At 40.4% G+C, this 23,158-nt stretch overlaps 1 protein-coding gene across 1 annotated transcript in view; it reads right to left on the bottom strand.

Annotated features, from left to right (window-relative positions):
• ANTXR2 (ANTXR cell adhesion molecule 2) overlaps positions 1–10,170 on the bottom strand; it is a 154,600-nt gene extending 144,430 nt beyond the window's left edge. The window contains exons 1-3 of the mRNA XM_007165603.3: positions 9,375–10,170; positions 8,708–8,779; positions 6,590–6,661 (exon numbers count right to left, since the gene is read on the bottom strand). Of these exons, the coding sequence (XP_007165665.2) occupies positions 6,590–6,661; positions 8,708–8,779; positions 9,375–9,526 (296 nt within the window). The 5' untranslated portion in view covers positions 9,527–10,170. The remainder of the gene's footprint in view (positions 1–6,589; positions 6,662–8,707; positions 8,780–9,374) is intronic.
• Positions 10,171–23,158: the final 12,988 nt, after the last annotated feature.

Below are 23,158 nucleotides of genomic sequence, written 5' to 3'. Positions count from 1 at the left end.
TTTCTAATGCATCCCAAGTTACATCTTAGTAACTTGTACTTTATATAAAAACTTGCTTAGTCTTTATTTAATATGTCACTCTAAAGCCAATATATGCCAAGGTCTCTGTGGTCCAGATTCCAGACCAATGAATCCAAGGTAAAGTCCTAGATTCAAAAATATCTGCTTAAAAAATGCCCCACACAATCTGGGTTCGTGAAAATTTTTTCTCCAATTTAGTCTACACTTACCAAAGTGTGGTACACAGATCACACCTAAAGTTCACATCTGCTGTATCTTGAATGTTTATACTCCCATTTCCCCATTCAATGCCTTACTGGGCCATGAGAAACCGACCTCTGCATTTTACCACCTCAGTGTGCCAGGTCTGTCTTCCAGGCACAAGCAACAATGTATTTAATTTTCTCGAACACACTCATGAAGCAGATACGGGACTTCACTGAAAGTAACTATTCACATATGCACGCCCAGAATCCGAGTTGCTGCCATGCCCAGACCTCTCAGGATTACCACGACGTGTGGCCAAAACTGACTTTTCTAAACAGGAATAATTACTGCCCTAATAGAATCAAAGCAAAAACAATAGAGTCACTTCCTCTCACCGCGTCACTGGTTTGTAAGAGAACAGAACACATTTACAGGATGAATATGTCTTTGAATTATGACAATTCTGACTAATTGTGAAAACTGGAGAAGGGGGAACAGAGAGAGTCCGAGGCAGTGCAGTGGGTAGGTGGTCACGCTCGAGCCACACCCAGGCGTGAATTCTGGCTCTGACTCCTTAGCTGTGTCACTTTGAGCAAAGTCACTTGACTTCTCCAAACTTCTGCTAGAATCCTGGCACATGATTACCTTGGGTGGCATTGAGAAAATGCATATATATTTAAGAACTAAAAAAAGCTAAAGACTAGAACTTTGGGAATTGGCACATCATTGGTGCGGTACAATGATAACCTCCAAATCCCTTTTCAACCTCAGTCTCCTTCCCAACCAGTCATCAGTTAGGCCTTCTCATGCATTGTATGCATTTAATCACCCCAACATTTCTATATGGTAGGAATGATTAGCTCCTTTTAGCAGACAAGCGAATTGGGCAGCAAGAGGTGAAATAACTTGTCCAAAGTCACACAGCTAGTATACAGCTCCTATGCCTTTCTGACCCAAAGTCCAATCCTGGTGTTTTCATTTTAACAAGGAGCCTTCAGGATCCTCCAAGTGAACAGCTGAATATGCTCTATTCCTAATGCTTACTCTTTCCAACTCTTGAGTTCCAAGATAGCTGTCTCTGGCTACAGAAGTCAATAACATTTATTTTTAATTTAAGTATTTGTTTAATTTTTTACAAATAGTATTACATTGCTACTGAAATAAAATTGAATAACCTAGATGTATGGAAATTAAAAACATGAAGGCTCTCCCCACCCTGAATCTCACTGCTAAGACAACGTTGTTGTTAGTAACTTGTTGCTCAACTTCCAGACTTTTTTCCATGCATTCATTATTATACACACACACGCCATAAAAACAGGTAAATTGTTGGTTTGTTTTGATTTATCATCTTTAACAGAGTATTCTGTAACTTGCTTTTCTCAATTAGTATATCTTAGATATATTTTCATGGTGATATATATGGATTTTCCAATTCTTTGAACGACTGTATAGTATCCCATTCTATGTCTAAATTTATTATAGTATCATCAATCGACGAGCATTTAGATTTACTACAATTTTCACTATAATGAACAATGCTGCAGTATTTAATTTTGCACATACCTATCTTTGCACACTGGTGTTAGTATTTCAGTAGGGTATAGTCCTAAAAAGTAGAATTGCTGATAGCAGACTTCTAAACTTTTACAGATACTGACAAATTTCGCTGCAAAATGAATGAACCAATTTATAAGTTACCAACTCTTAAAAAAAGACTATTTTATCACAAGTAAATTTTTAATTCAGATTTAAAGGAATTAGAAGAAATCCTTTCAAATAATAGAAATGTGTATATTATTTAAATTTTCATATAAATTTAATCAAACGACTTCTCTTTAATTTCCCACAAGTTTGCCTAAGGAATATTTTTTCCTAAGTAATTGATTATTATTCTCAGGTCAAACAATTATTTGACTTTTTCAATTTGGGGACAGTTATATCAAAAAGAGAGCTGGAAATGTTTGTAACTGATCTATAACATAAAAATGAGAAAATTAGCAAATATAAGTCATCATTTATCACTTCTCAAGGAGAGAAAATATATGATAGCAGTTAATAACTCAGGTTCTAGAGTCAGACCAACTCAATCATTCATTCAACAAATATTTACAAGCATCTACTATGGGCCAAGCCCTGTTCTAGGTGTTAGATATATGGGTGAAGGTAAACAAGACAAAGAGGACCCCTCTGCTCTCATGCAGTTTACATTAGGGTTACGGAGTAAGATAAATTGATTAATTAACAGAACAATTTCAAAAAGTGATAACTAAATAGAGTATTGTGAGACGTTACCAGGGAGGTGAGGCAGGATTTCTTTACACCTGATGGTGAGGCAAGGCTTCTCAAAGGAGGTGATGCGTGAGATGAGGCCTCAATAACAAGCATGAGCTGGTCAGGGGAAGATCTGGGGCAGACAGCAAAACTGCTAGTGCAGAGAGAAGGTTGGTCTGTTCAGGGAATGGAAAGATGGCCAGTATACAAAACTATGGCATACAATGTTGTAGGAAAGGTTTGGGTGAGCAAGCAGGTAGGGCTTTTAGGCCATTGGGAAACGTGTTCTTTCTATTCTAAGCCATTAGATTGTCTTAAGCACAAGAGGGGCATGATCTACTTGACACTTTAAGAGACCATTCTGGCTAATATACTCCCCACCACTGATTAATTGTGTGTTTTGGACAAGTTACATTACCTTTCTCAGCTTCAGTTCCCTCATTTATAAAGTTGAGATAACAGTATCTGTTACATGGAGTTGATATAAGTGTTAAGTGAAGTAATGAATGGAAAGCATTTTGCACAATATCTAGCACATAATAATTGTTCACTAAATGTTTTCGATTAAATCACTTTTACATCGTTAAGATTACATTAAGCAGAACTAAGCATAATTCACTACCCCCAATTTTGCAACACAATAGCTAAGAATATCCTTTAAAATTAGTCCTGATTCAAATTCTCTAATATTGAGAGGCTGGCTATTTCCATATTGAATCAACAGTCAGCACTTTCCTCTTACCTGATCCTATAATACAGCCCTGAGCTATATGTGTTTGTGTATGTGTTTGTGTACACAAACAGCCCCCTACTGTCACATAGCTTATTCATCCTTCTGTTACCTCCAGAGTCCACAATGCTCAATACATCATATACAGATAGGGCAGGCAAAGCAGGTAGGTAAGTAGGTAGATGGATGGACTAACAGATATATGGAAGACAAAAATCATGGGGGCAAAAGAAAAGAAGAGAGTGTTTCAAATTGAATTATTCAAAATAATAATATTTTTAGATCATGAGTATATAAAATGCATAACTGATCATTTCTTGCCATGTTTATTATTCTATTCATGCATTTACATAGTACCAAATTCATGCTGAAACCCTAACAGAAGACACAGCCCTACTGTAAGGACTTACTGTCTTCCAATCTTGCTTCATCTCTACTGAAAATATTTAGCAACACTCTGAGAAACATGAAAGAGGTACTTCTCATATTTACCAAGGTACTGACGAATTATAAGTAACAGAACCAAAATTGTGAAACCTGCTATATTTGACCTTTGCATTTTCCATGCACTCAGATCTCTTAGTGTGACATCGAGAAAGTTTATACATAGAATTCCCCTTTCTAGGCCTTGAAACAAGGATCCCCAATAGTTGTGGAAACATCTGTTCAGTGATCTTGCATCTAAATATGTGAATGGTTTCTACACACTTAACATTGTATAATGGACGAAAAGTGACATTATATCCAAACATAGAGGACCAAAGAAATTTGAAAAGTTACTGATTTAATTAAATAAAATTAGTAAAAGAACAACTAGGTTTAGAAAATAATCCTTTAGGGCAGACTGTTCTGTGATATACAAAAAACTTTTCTATGCATTGTCTTATTTTTGATCCTCACAAATCTCTTAAGAAAACATGGTAGATTATGTCTGCAGTTTATAAACGTAAAAACTGACACACGGAGTAGATGATTTACCCCAAGTCTCTAATCAGTTAAGTAGCAAAACTGGAACTCTTAACCCAGGCCTTCTCAGTGTACATTCTGCCACCCCAAAGTAATATGACGTGCCAAATCGTGCAATTTGTTAAAACTGAACTTATTTCTATTTAAAAAGAGCCAGAGGAGCCAACTATATTGGGGAAAAAAAAAAAAAAGTGCAAGTAGCATTATTAAAATTCCTCCTGGAATTTTATTATAAATCCTTTCAAGCAGGATAATAATCCCTGTATATAAGCATAATTCCTCCTGATCATTAAAATACTACATACTCCCTAGCTGCAGATAATAATAATAGCAACAAAAAAGCTCTCATCTCTTGAATACACATATGCCGGACTCTGTCCTACATTCTCCACATTCATTGACTTCAATTCTTACAGCAATCTTATGAAGTAGGTATTATTATTATCACCACCATCATCATCATCATTATATAGATGGAAAAAACTGAGGCATAAAGAAGTTAAGTAACTTGTCCATGACCATTTGGCAAGTAAATGGGTTCAGCGACTTTTAGGTGCAACATTACGCTGCCTTTTGAAATAGAAGCTTCTTTATCCCATTCTAACCCCTCCCCTATCAGATTCAACCAATGATAAGGGAAGAATCTCTAGTTGAGATGAACAGGATTTAAACCCTTTCCATGCATGTTTATGCAATACCAATCTCGCCGACCTGTGACTATCAAAGTGCTGAAGGATTCACATGTAAAGTACCTAACAGAGAACCTGGCACAATGTATGCAGTTGACAATTACTGAGAGTCTACTATGTGTCTGGCATTATTCTAAATCCTTTTCTCTATACATACTCCATAAATCTTAACTTGGTTCTTTTTTTTGTCCTAATGGATAGGCTGAATCAAAAGTTGTTTCTTTGGAAATTAAGCTGGGCAATAGAGAAAACTTCTTTTCATGAAGGCAAGGACTGTTATATCAATGGGTATAAAAAGCTGTTGTATATGGGTTGTTAGGGACTACTGTTGCTCTGGCCCTTGATGAGACCCAGATGCACATAAAAAAGTATGAGAGGAAATATCAATGAGGAGACTGAGGTCATAAGCTGGACTCCCCACCTACAGAGAGATTTCCTCTCCAGGAAAAGTAAAACTTAAAGCACAAAGAAATTAGAAGTTGGATTGATTTTCCAAATCAATTATGTGAATTTTAAATGTTATCTCCCTGAGTTCCTTTAAATATTATGCTTTCTTGACATTTTTAAAGGAAAAAAAAATACTTTAAAGACAAAACTTTTCAGAAATCCACATATTATGTGAAAAAAGAATCAACAGCCTCCTTTGCTAATACTACAGTTTGGAGAAATTTGATTTCAAAATAACACTAACCCATTCATTTATTCAACAAGAACTGAGCAAGAACTATCTTGCATACTTTGTGTTAAATGAAGTAGACATAAAAATGAAGTAGAGGGCTTCCCTGGTGGCACAGTGGTTGACACTCTGCCTGCTAATGCAGGGGACACGGGTTCGAGCCCTGGTCTGGGAAGATCCTACATGCCGCGGAGCAACTAGGCCCGTGAGCCAGAATTACTGAGCCTGCGCGTCTGGAGTCTGTGCTCCGCAACAAGAGAGGCCACGATAATAAGAGGCCCGCGCACCGCGATGAAGAGTGGCCCCCGCTCACCGCAGCTAGAGAAAGCCCTCGCACAGAAACGAAGACCCAACACAGCCAAAAATAAAAAATAAATAAATTAATTAAAAAAAAAAAATGAAGTAGAAAATCTCCCTTCCCACTATGGAAAGAACCATTCTTTAAAATATGTCAGTGACTACTTCTAACTTGCCACAGTGATGGGTCCAAATGACACAGAAATGGTCATATAAAATACTATGATATTGGTTTGGGGAAAAAAAATACATACACACACACACACACGAAAATGAAAGCAAGTCCCTTTATAAAGGTAAACATATTCAGCATCAGTGGACCTCAGAGTAAGACTGGAGATTCAGGATGTCTGCTCAATCTAGTAGATTATCCAAATTGATCCATATCTTTCTCCTCCCTAATATTCTTCCAATTCCTGGTTGATTAATATATTACATCTAAACATGAAAGATGTAGAACTACTTACAGTAACAGAGAGGAGAAAAGTGGGAGGCAGTAAATACACAACTAAGGCAGAGATATGGGTTTCACTGTACATTCCACAGCCAATATGAGTGATATTGATTTTCAGATTACCTACTCTTTTATATTATTCATACCTCCTTTTCCCTCTATTAGTGAAGAGAACGAAATTGTCTGTGCAGTTGCTTGATTCCACTGAGAGGCCTGAATCACCACTTGGAAATATCAATCATTCCTTTAAGATTAGTCTCTACTAAAAGCCTGCAGTGAAATGATAATGCACTAACCTGTCTCCAGTTAATGGCAAAATAATGGTTGCTTGAGAAGAAAACACAATGAAAGATAATCTCATTTGAGGGCTGCAAAATAAGAAAAGAGGCAGTTAAAACATTTTTAAAAGAAATATTGATATAATACAGATGTATAGCTAGGGAGTCTCATTTAAAATCAGTCTCACTGAATGGTCCAGGCTTCTTTTAAATGGAACTCCCTAAGTAGATACACTTAACTCTGCTCAACATTACTGCATATGTCATTTTGGATTTAGACAGTGCTTCTCAGCTCTCAAGCACTCCTCCCTGACCCATAGGACTGTTTAGGAAGAGGCTAACTAGAAAGATGAATTCTAGGCCAATGGAAAACTCTTTTGTAGAAAGTGCTTCTTCCTTTGATGTTCTATCTCATCTCCTTCTAGGAGGCCAGTCCCTTCAGAGTGATTATCATTAGCAATTTTAGGGCTGGAGAGCAGTCCGTTTGATTTAATTACCACAGCTATGAAAGGAGTTCATACAGAAGTTATCCTGAAGTAAGATTACTTAAAGAGTGTCACGGACAATGTGAAAGAGAAGAACAAATCACATTTTGATTAGACATTTTCAATTTTCTAAGTCTCAAATATCACACTCCAATTGGCAACAACTGCGCTGGTTAGCTACACCTTTTAAGCTTTAAGCCTTGATCTCACAGAACGGTTCTCATTTCGAAGACACTCAATGCAACTCTTACTAAGATCTGAAACTGAAGATGTGAAAGTAAGACCTACAAACTGAAGAGCAGAATGATGGCAAAGGGTTATACATATTTGAAAAGTCATTCTCTTCAGTAGTCACCCTTTATTTACTTTCTACAATGCACTGTTGGTTAGTAACTGAGCAACTAAACTTGAGCCAGAGAACTGTGTATTATAGAATTCCAATTTGTAAACCAGACCAAATAAGAGCCCCACTTCTTGGAAATATACTGAAATGACACATTGCTTTTGATCAAAATCTATGGGACTCTGCACACTCTTGGATTAAATCAGAAAATTTATAAACAACTCTTTCTTCTGCCTTTGACATTTAAGGATATAGGGCCTTGTTTATTTTTCTCTCCTAGACAAGTTTACCTCAGACCTTGTCCAGAAATGAGTGTTATACTTGGCTTCTTAAGCAGGAGACTGATGATTAAACATGGACAAGCATACATTTTTATAGGGATAAACTTACGGCTGCCAATAACTAAAAGCAAGGATTGCCTAGGCCTCTACAGATTGTTTGAAGTTACTTGCAACATGACTTTCAAAATGTTTTGATCATCCAAGCCTGTTTTACAGAAAACATTTGGGCTAACAAGACTGAAAGAAGCAATATTTAATGATACAGCTCCTTTTCATGTCCTTTCCATTATCTTGATAAACTTGCATTTGCTCATTGCATTTTTTTCTTCTTAAAAAAAAAAAAAGGAGAAAAAAAAAAAAAGCCTCAAAAGACTAGTGTCCTAAGGTTATTTTTAAATAGGGATGCCACTAATTCCTGGTTACCTCTAAATAAGAGAGTAAGCTGGATTTCATAGCAGTTATGCTTTTTATAGGAGAGAAACCAATCTTTCCTAGTAAGGCTTATTGCATATATAGAACAGTTAAATTTTAAACCAGCCACACGCCCACATATTGCGTAAACACAAGTCGTTTCTTTAAACACACACAAGTGCCTTTCCTGGTAGTGGGTTATTAACACGTGTTCATTTGAAGATTACCAACACTTATTTTTTTTTAATGAGGACTTCAACAATGCTAAGAATTGTATGGAAAGGAAAATATATTATGGATACTATTAGCATAAAATTTTTAATGTGGTAAATTATGAGAAAGCATAACTGAAATTCAGAACAGATGAAAATTCGGAAAGGAAAAGACATTTGGAATTGTATCTGAAGATACTTCCCCAGAGCCTGAGCCAAGTTTCTGGGATCCAGATGAAAAAAGCCCTCAACAACTGAAGGGCTGTCCTAATAACAGCATGTGTGTGATAAGACCTTGAGGCACTTAAAAATCAACAATTGAGTAAAGGATTTCCCTGCAAATGGTTTCCAACTTCCCTCCACATTAAACTCCCCTGCTTAGAAATGGAAAGTGGGAGAAATACCTCACAAATCTCTCTGTAAGTTGCTGGACAAAATTGTAAATTTCAATCCAGTTATTTGCCACACTCCCAGACCTGAAAAAGGAAATTGAACTGATCATAAAAACAACACATTTACTGGGGCCTAACCTGACCTCTTCTTCAAGCAAAGTAACAGTATCAGCATCTGAAACTTAGGTGCTAGGAGAGTCTAGGAAGTCAACCCATCTTCAGGGCCCACCTGCCTGCTAATTGTTTGGAGTAGGATCCCAGCTCTTCAAAATAAACACAGCCTTCCTTAGAAGGAAACGCAAACCACACTGGTGGGTATGTTAAACTTCAGCCAGCGTGAGGCGCTGAGGACAGAGGGGCCGAGAAAGAGTCTTGTCTGGGTTACAGGGTCGCAGAAGGCTATCCCAAGTGGCCGCAGTTTCCCAAGAAACTCCACAACTGGCCATCAGTGACTACCCATCTCCCAGCGAGCCTAGCAGCTCGGGGATCCTCCTATCACCCCGCAGCCCGCACAGATCCGAAAGCGCTCGCTTTTCGGACAGAGATAGCAACAGGGCACCCATCACCGGGTTACCCACGCCCCTCCCCAGGTCGCACATACATCTCAGCCTCCCCAGCCACAGCTCACTACCCAGTGCCACTCTCACCAGAAGACCCTGCATCTCCCTCCCGCACTCACTTGTCCAGGACGAAGTAGAGATCAAAGGCTCCACGGCAGGAGGGCTGCTCCTGGGCGCTCACCAGTCCCCCAGGACCGCTGAGAGCTAGCAACCACAGCCCGGGGACCAGCCAGCTCCCGGGACTGCGCGCCGGGGACAGCCCCGCCACCATCCTGCGGCCAGGGGTCTGCGACTCCCTCCTGCTCGCAGCCCCCTCTGCTCGACTCGGTGGCGACGCTAGGGTGGTAGGAGTTAGCAGGGACGCACCCTAGGGTCGGGGATTGCGAGCAGCTGGGGCGCCGGCGCCTGGGTCAGCAGGACCTACTAACTGACAGAGGGAGGGAGACCGGGAAGGAGGGAGGTCCTAGGAGGACAAAGGGAGACTCCGCAACCGCCGCAGCTGCCGCCGGAACTCTTGACGAATCCCAGTGGAAGAGCGATCCAGTCCTCCCCCTCCCGATTCCGGAGAGTTCCTGCAGACAATAAGGGCCCTCGGCGACAGCTTGCAAGAGAAGTTCCTCCCCGGCCTCTGGTCGAGCCTCTAGCGCCCGCCTGGAACCCGGACCGAGAGGTCCAGTCCGCCGGGAGGGCTCGATTCCGGCTGCTGCAGCGCGAAGCGGGACAGGCACCCCCGGGACGCGGCCACCGCCGCGCAAACTTGGAGTGGAGACCCCTCTCTTCTGCTTCCCTTCCTCCGGCGGCCCAACTCCGCTCTGCACTCCAAACTTTCTTCCTTGTACTCCACTCCGGCACAGCGCAGCCGGGCGGTCCCCTTTAGGGGAGGAGGCTGAGCTGGCCCCGGGACTGGTGGCTCCGGAGAGGCCACTCACACCAGGCCAAAAGCGCGATCTGGCCGGGTGCCGGCAGTGTCCGTGTGCGCCCGAGGGCGGGGCCTGAGCCGAAGGCCGCCGAGCCACACACGAGCACACTTGTGGGTTCGTGCCGAGTTGAAGATGACTAACGCTTGTCAGTTTTTGGAAAGAGGATACGTAGTTTAGAAAAACAGATGTCCTCTAGAAACTAAACATCTCCATGTATCCTGCAGCCTCGGCCTATTTCAGCAGCTGTGCAGAGCAGCCCTCGCTGTGGTTTGGGAAACTGAAGTGTAGCCATCTCAAGAGAGGCGATGCCCCCCGCACTCTGCCCCACCCCCATGACCACAAGCACACTTGCGGCACCGCTACCTAAGGAAGGCAACTTCCTCTTTTTTTATAAACCTACTTGGTTGTTTCATCTCACCAAGCCTAGAAAACAGCATGGTGGGGGGAATGGGGGTGGGGTCGGGGGTGGGAACTGAACTCTTCAGGAATGGACAGTTGTACCTCAAAATATTTCATCCCACTGTCATTTATCTCAAGCTCCAGATATTAAGCGTTGCATCTTGCAGCAAGCTAGGCCACCCTTGCCAAACTGTGCAGGAGCAAAAGTTTGCAGGCGTTTGGATTCTCTGCTTACTCATTTTGCATTCCCTCCCTCCTCTCCTCCCCCACCACACCTGTGACATCTGCCTTCCCCTGGCAGGAACTGGCTTTTAGAAGCTACCAATCTCACTGGTATAAACACAGTATAAACACAGTGAAGTGTCACCTCCTCCTTTTCATTTGCATTAAATCAAGGCTTTACGATCAAAAGTTCATATAGTACCTAATCACATATCGTCTTAGCAATTCTATTGGTTGTCCTGCGTATTTAACTTTTCATTTACATACTCTTTGACATACAACCAGATTTGCAAGCTCTCTGAAGATAGAAACCTGCCACTTTAACAAAGATTTATTAAATACCTACTATGTGCTAGGCACTGTTCTAGGACCTAGAGTTAAGGCTCCGAACAAGATGACAAGCCCCAGTTTCCATGAAGCTTGCAGTCTGGTTGAGGAGGAAAAACAGACAAAAATACGTAAGTAAATGTCTGTATTAGAAGGTAGTTTGCAGAGATTTAATATATGGTAATATGATAGAGAATGACCAACTAGATGACTAACGCAAACAAGGTAGCCATTCCAAGAACTAGAGAGGGAAACATTCCCAGCTGCTCCAACTTTCCATAAGTATTAGCTTAGAACATTCAAGAAACAGAAAGAAAAACAGTGTGGCTAGAGTTCTGTGAGAAAAAGGAAGTAAGAGGAGTAGGCAGGGACTAGTATATGTGCTTTGTAAACTGTGGTAAAGAATTCAGATATTTTATATTGTGCGACTGGAGCCCATTAAAGGCGTTCCAGGGGTGGGGAATAGGATAAAGTGATATGATCTATGTTTTTCAAAGATCATTCTAGCTGATATGACACACTGAATTTGGAGACAGCAAGAATGAAAGCCAGAAAACCAGTCAGGAGACTACTGCAGGATCAGGACACAATAAAATGGTACCTTGGACCATCACCCCTATAGTGGCTGAACTGAGAGATATGAATGGATGAGAGCTTCAATAAATACAGGTAGATCCCCAGTTTGGAAATGTCTGCCACTTAGAGATGGAAATTCCACTATCAACCACTGGATCCACCACTTTTTACCTGATAGGGGGGTAGGGAGGGTTCTGATGGGGCAAGTGGCTGATTGAGTGGAAGATAACTTACACTTTTGTTAGAAAGAAATGCAAATCCTCCCTTGTTTTCAAGTAACTGAGCTCCAGAAAAAAAAGCCCAATGAGAGGGATGGCTCTATGATAAGCATCTTAATTCTGTGCTCCTCGGTCTCATCTCTTCTTAAGGGTCTGAAACTCTGATTCTTCTGCAGCCATCAGGCCTCCAGGGATACAGTGCCACCTCTCATTTCAAATTTAGGGCCAACCGTAGATACATTAATTTCTTTGACTTCCCACAGCAAAACTGGAATGGGCTGACATTTTCAGGAAACTTGTGCTAACAGCTGTTAAAGTTTTTTTTTTCAAGGTTTTTATTATTTACTCTTGGTTAAAACTGGTCTTCATTTTCAGCTTTAGTTTTAATGAAGACAGAATCCAAGATAGCATATACCTTTACCAATTAATATCATATCAGTACATGACTGAATAAAATCTGGGGGGAAAAAAATCTGCCAAAAAGTAATGACAAGTGGTTTCAAGTTAAGAGGGGGCAGAAGGTAAAGAAATATGAGACACAATGCTAACCGTGTACTCTATCCTCAGGAGGAAGTATTTTAAACTCACGTTGGCCTCCTTTTCCCCAAGCTTCCTGACTCATTTTCTGCTCAGCTTCTGGAACTCCACACCCTAGTCTAAGGATCTATCTAGGGCTAGGCCCAAACTAAAGCAAAATACTTTGGACTTAAAACTTGTTCTTCCTCAAAATTCCTAGGCCCTCCTAGACTTCCCTCATTCAGTTCTTCTTTCCTGACCCAGGCCAGCAGAGGTGATTGACATACTAAAGTGTGTTACCTTTCTTTAGTTTGTTTGGGTAATTAATTCTGCCCAGTTCTGGAACTTTTATCATTTCACTCATTTGCTCATATAAGATCTACAGCAAAGCAGGGATGTGGCCTCACCTAGCACGGACCAATAATTAATCAAATCACTTTCATCTAATATAAATTAGTGGGAAGGTCATTAATTACTGGGGCAACAAACTGTCCCAATTTGTTCCAGACTGAGGGGTGTCCAGTGACATAGGACTTCCAGCGCTAAAACTGGGGCAGTCCCTGGGATAGTCCCTAAAGCAACGGTCCCCAATCTTTTTGGCACCAGGGACCAGTTTCGTGGAAGACGATTTTTCCACGGGTGGCGGGACGGGGTTGGGGGGGGACAGGGGGAGAGGTTCAGGCGGTATTGCAAGTGATGGGGAGCGATGGGGAGCGGCAGATGAAGCTTCCCTCATATGCCCGCCGCTCACCTCCTGTTGTGTGGCCCAGTTCCTAGCAGGCCATGGACGGGTACCAGTCCATGGCCCGGGGGTTGGGGACCCTTGTCCTGAAGGACGCTCTTGGCCACACTATTTCCAAGCAATAATGAGGGAGGGTGAAAGCAAGGGCAGACTTAGGAATCTCAACAAGCCATGAAGAAGGAGCGGTCACAACAGCAACACTTCCTCTTCCCCTGTCTCAGGTGAGAGGACTCGGCCATTGTGTCAGCTGGACACCATCCAGGTAAGGCTTCCAACTGACTTCTGTACCATTACAGACATGCTGGAACACTGTTTAACTTTCTATTTTAAATCAAGATCGGATGGGATAGGGAATGCCGATTTTTAAGCAGAGGGGGATGGTTGCACTGAATTATTTAGATAAATGAATCTAAAATATTTCTATTTTATCAAATTATCTGCATTTCTGCTGAAGTATTTTGCTTCATAACCCGTGCAAGCCCCTACTCTTTGAAAGTTATTCTTTGTATCAAACCAAACTTCTAGTTCAACATTAGAATTTATCACCTTACTACATAAAATACACTAATAAATCCAAAAACATTTTAAATTCAGTTTAATGCAGTTAGAATAGCTTGATATTGATTAACCATTAATCATCATTAACCTGATGATTAAAAGTGTCCGCTAGGCCCTGTATCATTGCCCATCTCTTGCACCCACAAAGCTCCTATGGATTTCATGTTAAATTTTATTTAATTATTTATTTACTGAGTTTTATTTAACAAGTATTTATTGATACCTACTATGTATCTGGTAATATTCTAAGAATAAAACTTATACCCTTGTTCCAGGAGTTCATCTTTCCAATAACCTGTCATTAATTTATTTCTATCTCCCCTGACCCCAACAATGAAAAAACAGAAGAGACAAATAAGCAACAATAAAAGACACAGGAAAATAAAAATAAATGTATTCTTTATGTGTAAAAAATCATATAATCTATATTATTTACAAGTAGATAACTTTGTATGACATCCACAGTGACAAACATGGCTCTCCTGGAAGTACAGTACCACACTGGAAGTGATTCATATTCACATTATGTGTAGAGTGATTCATTATATGATAACTACCGTGATTCACAGGAAGATAATAAATCTACCTATAGATGACAAAGCTTATTTAAACTCTGTCAGTACAGTCATTAAAGAATTAGATTTCCCCAATGTCTGAACTAGTTCCTGAGAGTCAACAAAATGCTCTTGGAAGGTGCAATTACTTCTAAGTTAATATCTCTATGTATGACCAACAGGGAATGTAGCCAATGACAGAGAATGGTTACTAACATCTGCATTTGGGATTGGGTGTATTTTAAATCCAGTTTCCCAGAAACAGACCTGAGACTCCAGGATTTGCCTGCAGGAGGTATATTGGGTCATGCTCTCAGGAGAAAACCCATGAGGGGTGAGGGAAGCAGAAATGGTCAGAGAGAAAGTTGAAACATGACACAGTTACAAAGGAAGCCTCAGACAACCCCAGTGGTAACTCTGGAGCCGTAATGGCCTTTCACAGTTGTCCTGAATTGAATGAGGCAATGGGGCCAGAGTTTTATATCTCCTCATGGACCAGTCATTAAATGGGGCTGCCCCTTAGAGAAAGTATAACGTTGGGCAACGCAGCTTCCTCTGGGTTAGGACAATTATAAGGAGGGACTCAGCAGTGAGCTGCCAGCAGTCAAATTCCAGCATCCAGAACATCCACAAAAAGCCAAACACCTGGCAGCTTGTTTGCTGAACGTCTTATCTCATGTGCAATCTCAGACCTTCACAAACCACCGCAGGCTCAGACTGGCATCCTGGAATGATAAAGTCCTGTGAGGGCATCTCTTCCTCTCATGCCCTCTAGAGTAGACCTGGTCCAGGTCAGTTTCTCAATTCTTAGTGAAATTATTCTAATAATATTCTATCGTCCCACGCCTCCTACACACTTTGCTGTGATTTATTTTTCTGAAGTGCAAAACCAATCATACTCATCGCCTAACTAATAATCGCCAATGAGATACCATTTCCTAACCATTTAAGGCCCTCCACGATAGCATTACAAATTAGCTCTGTATCTTCACCTATAACAAGTTAAGCCCCCTAATGTACTCTATGCTCCAGAGAAACCATGATAGTCACGGTGCCCCCCATATACACAATTATACCTTTCGGACTTGCCTCATTTTGTACCCACATTTCCCTGACACCATGTTCCAGGTGTCAGATTCTATCTCCTCTTTCTCTTCCCTTCCATCCTGTTACTGAACAGTTCAGGTCAAAAGCCATTATGTGGTGCCAAGCAAATGGTCTTCCAGTGGAGAGAAGCTATAGTAGTTGAGGGCAGGGTGTCAGAGGCCAACCGGAGTGAGGAGTGCTCCCCTGTGGCAGGGAAGGGCAGCCTGGCATGGAATATTGCGCCAAAAAAGGGTGAGGGGGATATCCACATGGGAGGGCAGTGGCCCAGCAAGAGGAGTCAAAGAACCAGCCAGGTGAGGAGGTTACCTGTGTGTGTGTGTGTGTGTGTGTGTGTGTGTGTAGAGCGGGCGTTGCCCAATGTGAGGTTTCTGAGCCTAAATGAGGGGAGGAGGACTTCTGTACAGGGGAGGAAGTCCACTGTGGAGTAGTTGGAGGCTGAGCACAGACTTCCACGTAGGGAGGTCACCCCAGTGCAGGGTGTCAGAGCATGAACAGAGCAAGAAGAGAGTCTACACTGGAAGACAAGCTGTCCAGAATATTGGAGCATGAGGGGGGTGAGTCGAGGGTGGGGCAGCACAGTGCCAGGTATAAGAGCCTGAGCAGTGTGAAAAGACCTTTTGCACAAAGGAACCAGCCTGGGATGGGACTGGACCCAAGCAGGGCAAGGAAAGTTTCAGAATGGGGAACACGTGGCAGGGAATATTGAAACCCATGTAACACATGGAGGGCTTTTTATCAGGGGTCCCCCGCATAGGGTATCAGAGACCAGATGGGTTATAGAAAGTGCCACCCCAGGGCAGGGTGGTGGCCAGTACAGAGTGTCAGTGTCTGAGTGGGGGTGGCAGGTGGTGACAGTGTCAGAACTCCTAAAGCGTGAGGGTATCAGTATTGGGGGAGGGTAACAGTGGTGATGAGAAGGTGGTTACATACAGAGGGATAGATAAATTAAGGAAACATAAATAACACACTTTTCACCACTAGAGAGGGAAGTTACAAATAAGGAAATGAGAAAATAATTATTCTTCTCGTAGGTCTATGATGCATCTTGACACAACTTGATTCATAAGCCAGTTTTCAAATTCTAGTCATTTTGCTGTTTATCAGCATCCCAGATGGGGAAGTGGTGGGAATCAAAGAAAAGAGAAAAGTTGCCTGAAATGGTGGACACTGAATAAGCTCACTCAACACTGATCCAACTCCCCTCTAGCATGTCTTTCTGCCTGTTAGAAAGAGCTAAGAAAATGGACATTTCCTAAACTCCCTTACAGGTTCTCCTCACGGTTTAGAATCCACCCATATATGCTCATGCCAGACTTTGGATCAGAACCAAGTTCCCTGAGGAGACAGGCAGCGCATGCAGGTCATGACAGAGGCTGTGTGCGGAAGGGAGCATGTGAGGTTCATCCAGTGGCTTCGGGGTTCACCTCCCTAATCTCAGCAGGGTGAGCAGCTCCTTTCCAGCCCAGTGCTGGAGTGTATTTGGGGAATTGTTCATGATCTCCCGGGCTTCCCTCTCCTTCTTCGGCAATCCGGATGACTCTGTGAGCTATTTATACTTCTTAATAAATCCCTTTCATTTAGATTAGCTAGACCAAGTTCTGTTTTCAAGCACATTAAGTCCTAATATTCTATAATCCCTGTGAACTTTACATTAGTCATTTTGCTGACAAATTTATAATTACGATAAAAGGTTATAAATGGAAAAAAAGAGATAAGAAATTGTGAAGCTTTAAATTATCCATTGCACTCATTTGATATTATTCTTCTTGGTAAACTCAGATATTCTGAAGGAAAAAGGGAAATTAGACTTGAAAAAAAAAGTTTTCAAAAGTGCTTTACAGTTTCAAAAGTTTCACACACATGATTTCATATAATCCCGCAATAACCATTTTTTTAAAAATCCCCTACCCCTATATTGCCCCTCCCACCTTCCTTCTCCCCAGTGGTAGACACTAGTTTGTTCTCTATATCTGTGAGTCTGCTTCTTTTTTGTTTTATTCACTAGCTTGTTGTATTTTTTAGATTCCACATATAAATGATATCATACAGTGTTTGTCTTTCTCTGTCTGACTTATTTCACTTAGCATAAAATTGAAAATTGTAAAGCACAATAGAATTTAAAGAATCTTTCATTCAACTAAAAAAGTAACCTTCACAGTAAGCAAATCAATAGATTTTTACATAATGGGAATTTTTTTTTTAAAAATAAGAAGATCCAATCGACTTCTTGGAGGATATCGTAAGACAAATACAAATCTTTTAATTTTCCTAAGAACACAGAAGTAACAAAGTTCAAAGAATGGAAGTGGCTATAGATAGAAACAGACAACTCGGAAGGGAGACAAAACAAGTTATAGTTAAGAATGACGCCTTCCTCAAAAGAAACAAACAAATAAAAAAGACAATTATCCTGCAGATGATACCTAAATGAAGATGCTCTTAGCCCATCCATTCAGCTGAGGGAATTCAATTTTGGCTATCCTTGTTCCCTTGCCTGAAATCCGTTGTGTGAGAAGGGCTCCCCATACCTATGTCTCCACCATTTTCAAAAAGTGAAAAAAAAAATCTTTCTTTTAAGCTAAGTGCTATATTTAAAGACTTTGTAGGCAACATGAAAAAGAAACTTTATTTTTTTTTTGCTTCTTCCAAACTTGTTTATATAACATTTTAAACAGCCACATTGTTTCTGCTCCAAGATATTTAAGCTGTGGTATAAACTATTTTTTAAGATAAAAAAAGTTTGAAATGTAATTTTTCTATTTGGAGTGCCTACCATAAGTACTACAATTAAAAAGATTTTTCATATTTTGGAGTCCTTGCGTTTCTCATGGAAACCGCTTGATTAGTGCATATCCAACTTTATTTTAACAGCACATATGGCACCTAGATTATCTATCCCAGTTTTCTTGGGAGGTTCTTTGAAAGGAGCAGTAGGAAAGTTGTCAATCCCCAAATGGCCAATGGGTTTCATATGTAGCAAATCTGGCTAGCAAAAATACCAGCTTAAGTTCACCAACACTGGACCACAAGTGCCTGAGGATATTTTTTAAAGTTTAGTAAACCAGAGGTTTGCTTTTGACCCTGATCTTTATACAGAGTTAACACTTGTTCATCAAATAAAGGGAGTCTCAATTTGAAGAAATTCATTTTTACAAATTTTTTAAATTTATTAATCAAACAAATATGTAATGCCCACTCTTTGCAAAACACTGATCTGTGCTCTTTGGAAGACAGAGTCTATTAAGAGATACTCTAGTGAGATACTCTAGTTATTGAACGAAGATAATTAAATAACTATAATACCAAGATTAAAATGATGTGATGGAGTATAACAGGAATTCCGAAGAGTGAGAAATGACTCATAGCTGGAAAGATTAGGATCAATGGAGGGCAGAGCGTTTAGTCTGCATTTTGAAAGATGGGTAGTGCTTTTAAGATTAGCCCAGATGAAGGGAAGAAAAGTGTGCAGAAAGAAAAGGCATAAACAGCTTCTGTCTGAAGATGGGGGATGGTGAAAAGATGGCATCATCAATTAAGATGTGTAGAAGAGCAAGCATATGTTTTCTAAGGCACAACCAGTGATTACCTTCTTTACCTGTTTCATAAGATTAGTATTGTGTTTTAATCATGTATCTTATTATGCTTTCTCTAGAGTACTGTCATCATACTCTTAACAAGCAGTATGACTACATGACACCTTAAAGTTAATGTTAAGTCACCTCTTATGGAAAATGTGCTTGGGGAAACAACAGTCTCCCTGAGCCCCACTCCGGCCTCCATCCAAGGGAACAGAAGCACAGAGCAGTGAATGTACAGAGTACCTAATAGGCACGGAATAAACTTAATGTCAGTGGAGCCCTGAGTGTGTGAAGGGAGAGAGTAGAAAGTAAAACTAATCCAGCTGGATAAGGTCCAATACGTAGAAGGCTTTAGGTCAATACTGTCCACCATCTGTTTTGGTAAATAAAGTTTTACTGGACACAGTCATGCCCATTGGCTTACACATTGTCTGTGGCTACTTTTGTGCTACAACAGCAGCAGAGAGGAGTAGCTGAGACAGAAACCATATGTCCCACAAGCCTAAAATATTTACTATCTGAACTTTAATGAAAAAGTTTGCCAACCTCGCCCTTCAATAAAAACCTTTTAGTGTTATGGACATTTTCGTGGAGACAATAATAAATTTTAAACACCAAAGGAGTTCAAACAGAGCTTTGCTTTAAGAAGGATAACCAGGTTGCTTTGGTGAGACAAATTAGAGAAGAAAGACACTGGGGAGCTGAGAACACTTAAAACTATTTTCAAAATAGATAAAATTTGGTATTCTTTTCTTGCTTTTTATCTTGTGTTTAATGAAATAGTAAAGCCTAGGTTGATTCAAAACTGCAAAATTAACAGTAAAATTAGAAGAATGACACTTTTAGGAATGGGAAGGGAAAGGAATTTCTCTGCCTCAGAGAAATATTCAATACATGTAGTCGGGAACTAAGTGCTGCCTGGGAAAAAAGCTGGAGATTGGCAGCTGTGCAGAAGACTGTGGGTGAGAAGGCTCGGAGGAAACAGCACATGGGAAATCTCATTGTTGGAATAGGGTCCCAGAAGGTCTTGACAGTAGGTAGTAAGCCTGCCATTTCTTTCTTTTTTTTTAAGATTTATTATTTATTTATTTATTTTATTTATTTATTTTTGGCTGTGTTGGGTCTTAGTTGCGGCATGCGGGATCTTTCGTTGCAGCGCGGTCTTCTCCCTAGCTGTGGCGTGCGGGTTTTCTCTCTCTAGTTGTAGCACGGGCTCCAGAGCACGTGGGCTCTGTAGTTCGGCACGTGGGCTCTAGTTGTGGTGTGCGAGCTCAGCAGTTGTGGTGCGTGGGCTTAGTGGCCCCGCTGCATGTGGGATCTTAGTTCCCTGACCAGGGATTGAACCCCCGTTCCCTGCATTGTAAGGTGGATTCTTTACCACTGGACCACCAGGGAAATCCCAAGCCTGACATTTCTAAACCAGAGTCTTCAATTCCATTCATAGGGTTCACCTCAAGGAAGAAGTAAATTTGGTTAGAGTAACAGATCCCAAGGTGAACTAAGGAAAGACAAAAGGAAATATCATTAAGCTACAAAGTGTCTCATAGAAACTCCGGAGCAGAGTGTAATGGCACTTATAGATGGGATTAGAGTCTAATCTGGAAGATCCAGGCTCCAATTTCGAATTTCCAAAAAAGAAGGTTCTGTTGTATTGGTCTAGTTTGGATCAGATGTCCATCCTTGACTGAAACTCAAGTTCAGAAGCAGGAACATGTAACCGACACACGACAGACATGGCCTCACCCCTGGTGGTGAGAGGACATTTCCTAGAGATGGCATACCAGGAAGATACCTTAGAAGATGTCCCCCACAAGAAGAGTAGCCCCTCTTTTATAAGGAGAGTCATGGAGGGAGCAAGATTCACTTTACAAAAATTCTGCTCACAGCAAAATTCTTTGGGAGACGTCAGTTCCACAGAGTATAATATGTGTATTGTTTATACCGATCATCTCTTTTCTGTCTAAAAGATTTTTCTCTCACATGAAGCTCAGTTAGACAAAGAAAAGGCTGCAAATGACTTTTATAAATTAATTTTTAAACAATTACAGTCAACATTTTGATTGATAATCTAACCAACTATTAAAAAGAAATAAAATTCAGTGCATGGTTCAACCAACAAGCTTCTGTTTTTGAAACTCTGACCTTGACAAATTTGCATTTTAAAGACACTCATTAATGATTTCCCTTCTGAGGCACAAATACTGAATATAAACCAAGGGAGTCCAAGTAGGCACAAACATCAATATGTAAAGGATATCGCAGATAAATTCATTGCACCTTGAGGTGATTAGTTTAAAACTCATTGAATTTCTAGTCTTTGCATTAATGCTCTTTTGTTCATACATGATATAGTACAAGAAGAATCATGTGGCCGTCAAAAAAATATGCTAACAAAGTTGATATCTTCACTATTCATCATATCCTTGACACTTCTAACAAAACGGTTTTCCACCCTGAATTGACAGTCAAAACAGAGAGACTTCACATAGAATTTTAAACTGCATTCATGTTAGATGGTAACACAACACGATACCAAACTCATGAGATCAAACAAAAAATTTCTCTTTTCCCTGATGCTGACTTAAGAAGTGTATCATCCCTTTTAACTAGTAATTTTTCTTACAAGAGTATCTTGTAAGAGGTAAAGTGCATTGACATTCTTCATATATTACTTTATGCTGGGATTTAAAACTGAAAGCTAGTTCCATAGGGAAACAAGAAAAAAAATAACATTTCTAAGTCTCCTTGCTGTGGCTTACTAAGAAAGTTAACAGTGCAGGCTAAAAGTGTGTATCTGAGTATAAAATAAATTTCTGAAGAAATATGACGAAATGTTTGCAATCACCCTTTTGCTAAAAGCTATGGGTTATTCTGTTTCCAGTGCATGGGGGGAATGAACCTTGTGATTGTGTCTGCATTATAGGCTCTCTCTTTAGTAAGACCTCTACTAGCAAAATACGTATTTAATATTCTTGATTCTAATGATTCAGGAAAAAGTTTTGGACTTCTTTTGGTATTTTCCCTTTCCCTATCTGTCCACCACCTCTTTCTAATTTATTTCTAACTATTTCTAACTTGCTTATTGATCCGTATTTATACACAGATATCTCTGAAACATTTGTCTGTGAGCACATATATATAGATTAATCACCTTCCGTATATTAACCTTAAAACCTGCCTCAGGTAAAGAAGATCTTCCTTTCCTTTTACCTGTGCCTTTAATGTCTACATCCTCGAGATTAAACATTCATTTCTTCCAACCTTCCTTCTCTGTAGGGCTCTGTATTTGGAGCTTTTATATAAATGATACCATCTGACAATGAATTTCTGGAAAAGGTACTATATCTTCTGGATGAGAATACTGATGCATAGAGAGTCAAGACTTAGCTGGTACACTGAAGAACAGAGACTTAAGGGCAAGTCTTTTGATGGATGCCCTGTGTAGTTTTCTTTCCATGATGCCTTGGCCCTTGTTCTGCAGGGTCTCCCCATCAAAGGGCACAGCTTCTGTCAGGCAACTTTCATCTGCACAGCTCTAGATTTTACTCCTTCTTGACTTATTCCTACCTCATCCTTTATAAATCACCTCTCCATTAGATTATCCAATTTGAATGTTTTTCATCTGTTTCCTGCTGGGAACGTGATTGGTATGGCTCACCCCTAAGCAGCACTCTCCAACTCTCTCCTAACTTCCATCCCCCCTCCCATTTCTACCAGGTCCATCTCAACTACTCTCTCACTTGCTCCCATTAAAGTACCCATTCCTGCAATTCTTGTTCAAAACAAACAAGTTCTTCAAGTGTTCCTCATAAAGACAAAACAGTCTGATAAAAAAATTCACACTAATATATGCAACACTAATAAATATTTAATGCGTTAACTTTCCTTCTACCCATCTCCAAGCTGACCAACTATATTTGCATATTTGCATTAATCTCAAAGAATAAATATCTAATGGCAGAATGCCAGCCATCTGTTGCAGGTGGCTTAGGGTCAGATCTTTTTAACTATGTAGGCTCAAAGGTCTATGGTTAAGGGGAGGGATTACTGTCTAGGGCTGAGTTTCAAAGCTACTTTTGTAGCATCTAACTCACTCTCTCCCTATGTTGAATCTGGTTGGTGATGAAAGCGTCTAATAGATAAAAATTAATTAGTAATACATTAATATTAAACAAGAGTAAAAGAC

This window comes from Balaenoptera acutorostrata, chromosome 5 (assembly GCF_949987535.1).
Source record: "Balaenoptera acutorostrata chromosome 5, mBalAcu1.1, whole genome shotgun sequence".
In the NCBI taxonomy this organism is placed as follows: Eukaryota; Metazoa; Chordata; class Mammalia; order Artiodactyla; family Balaenopteridae; genus Balaenoptera; species Balaenoptera acutorostrata.
Note: the sequence above shows the minus strand (reverse complement) of the source record. Positions and strands in the feature narration are given on the sequence as shown.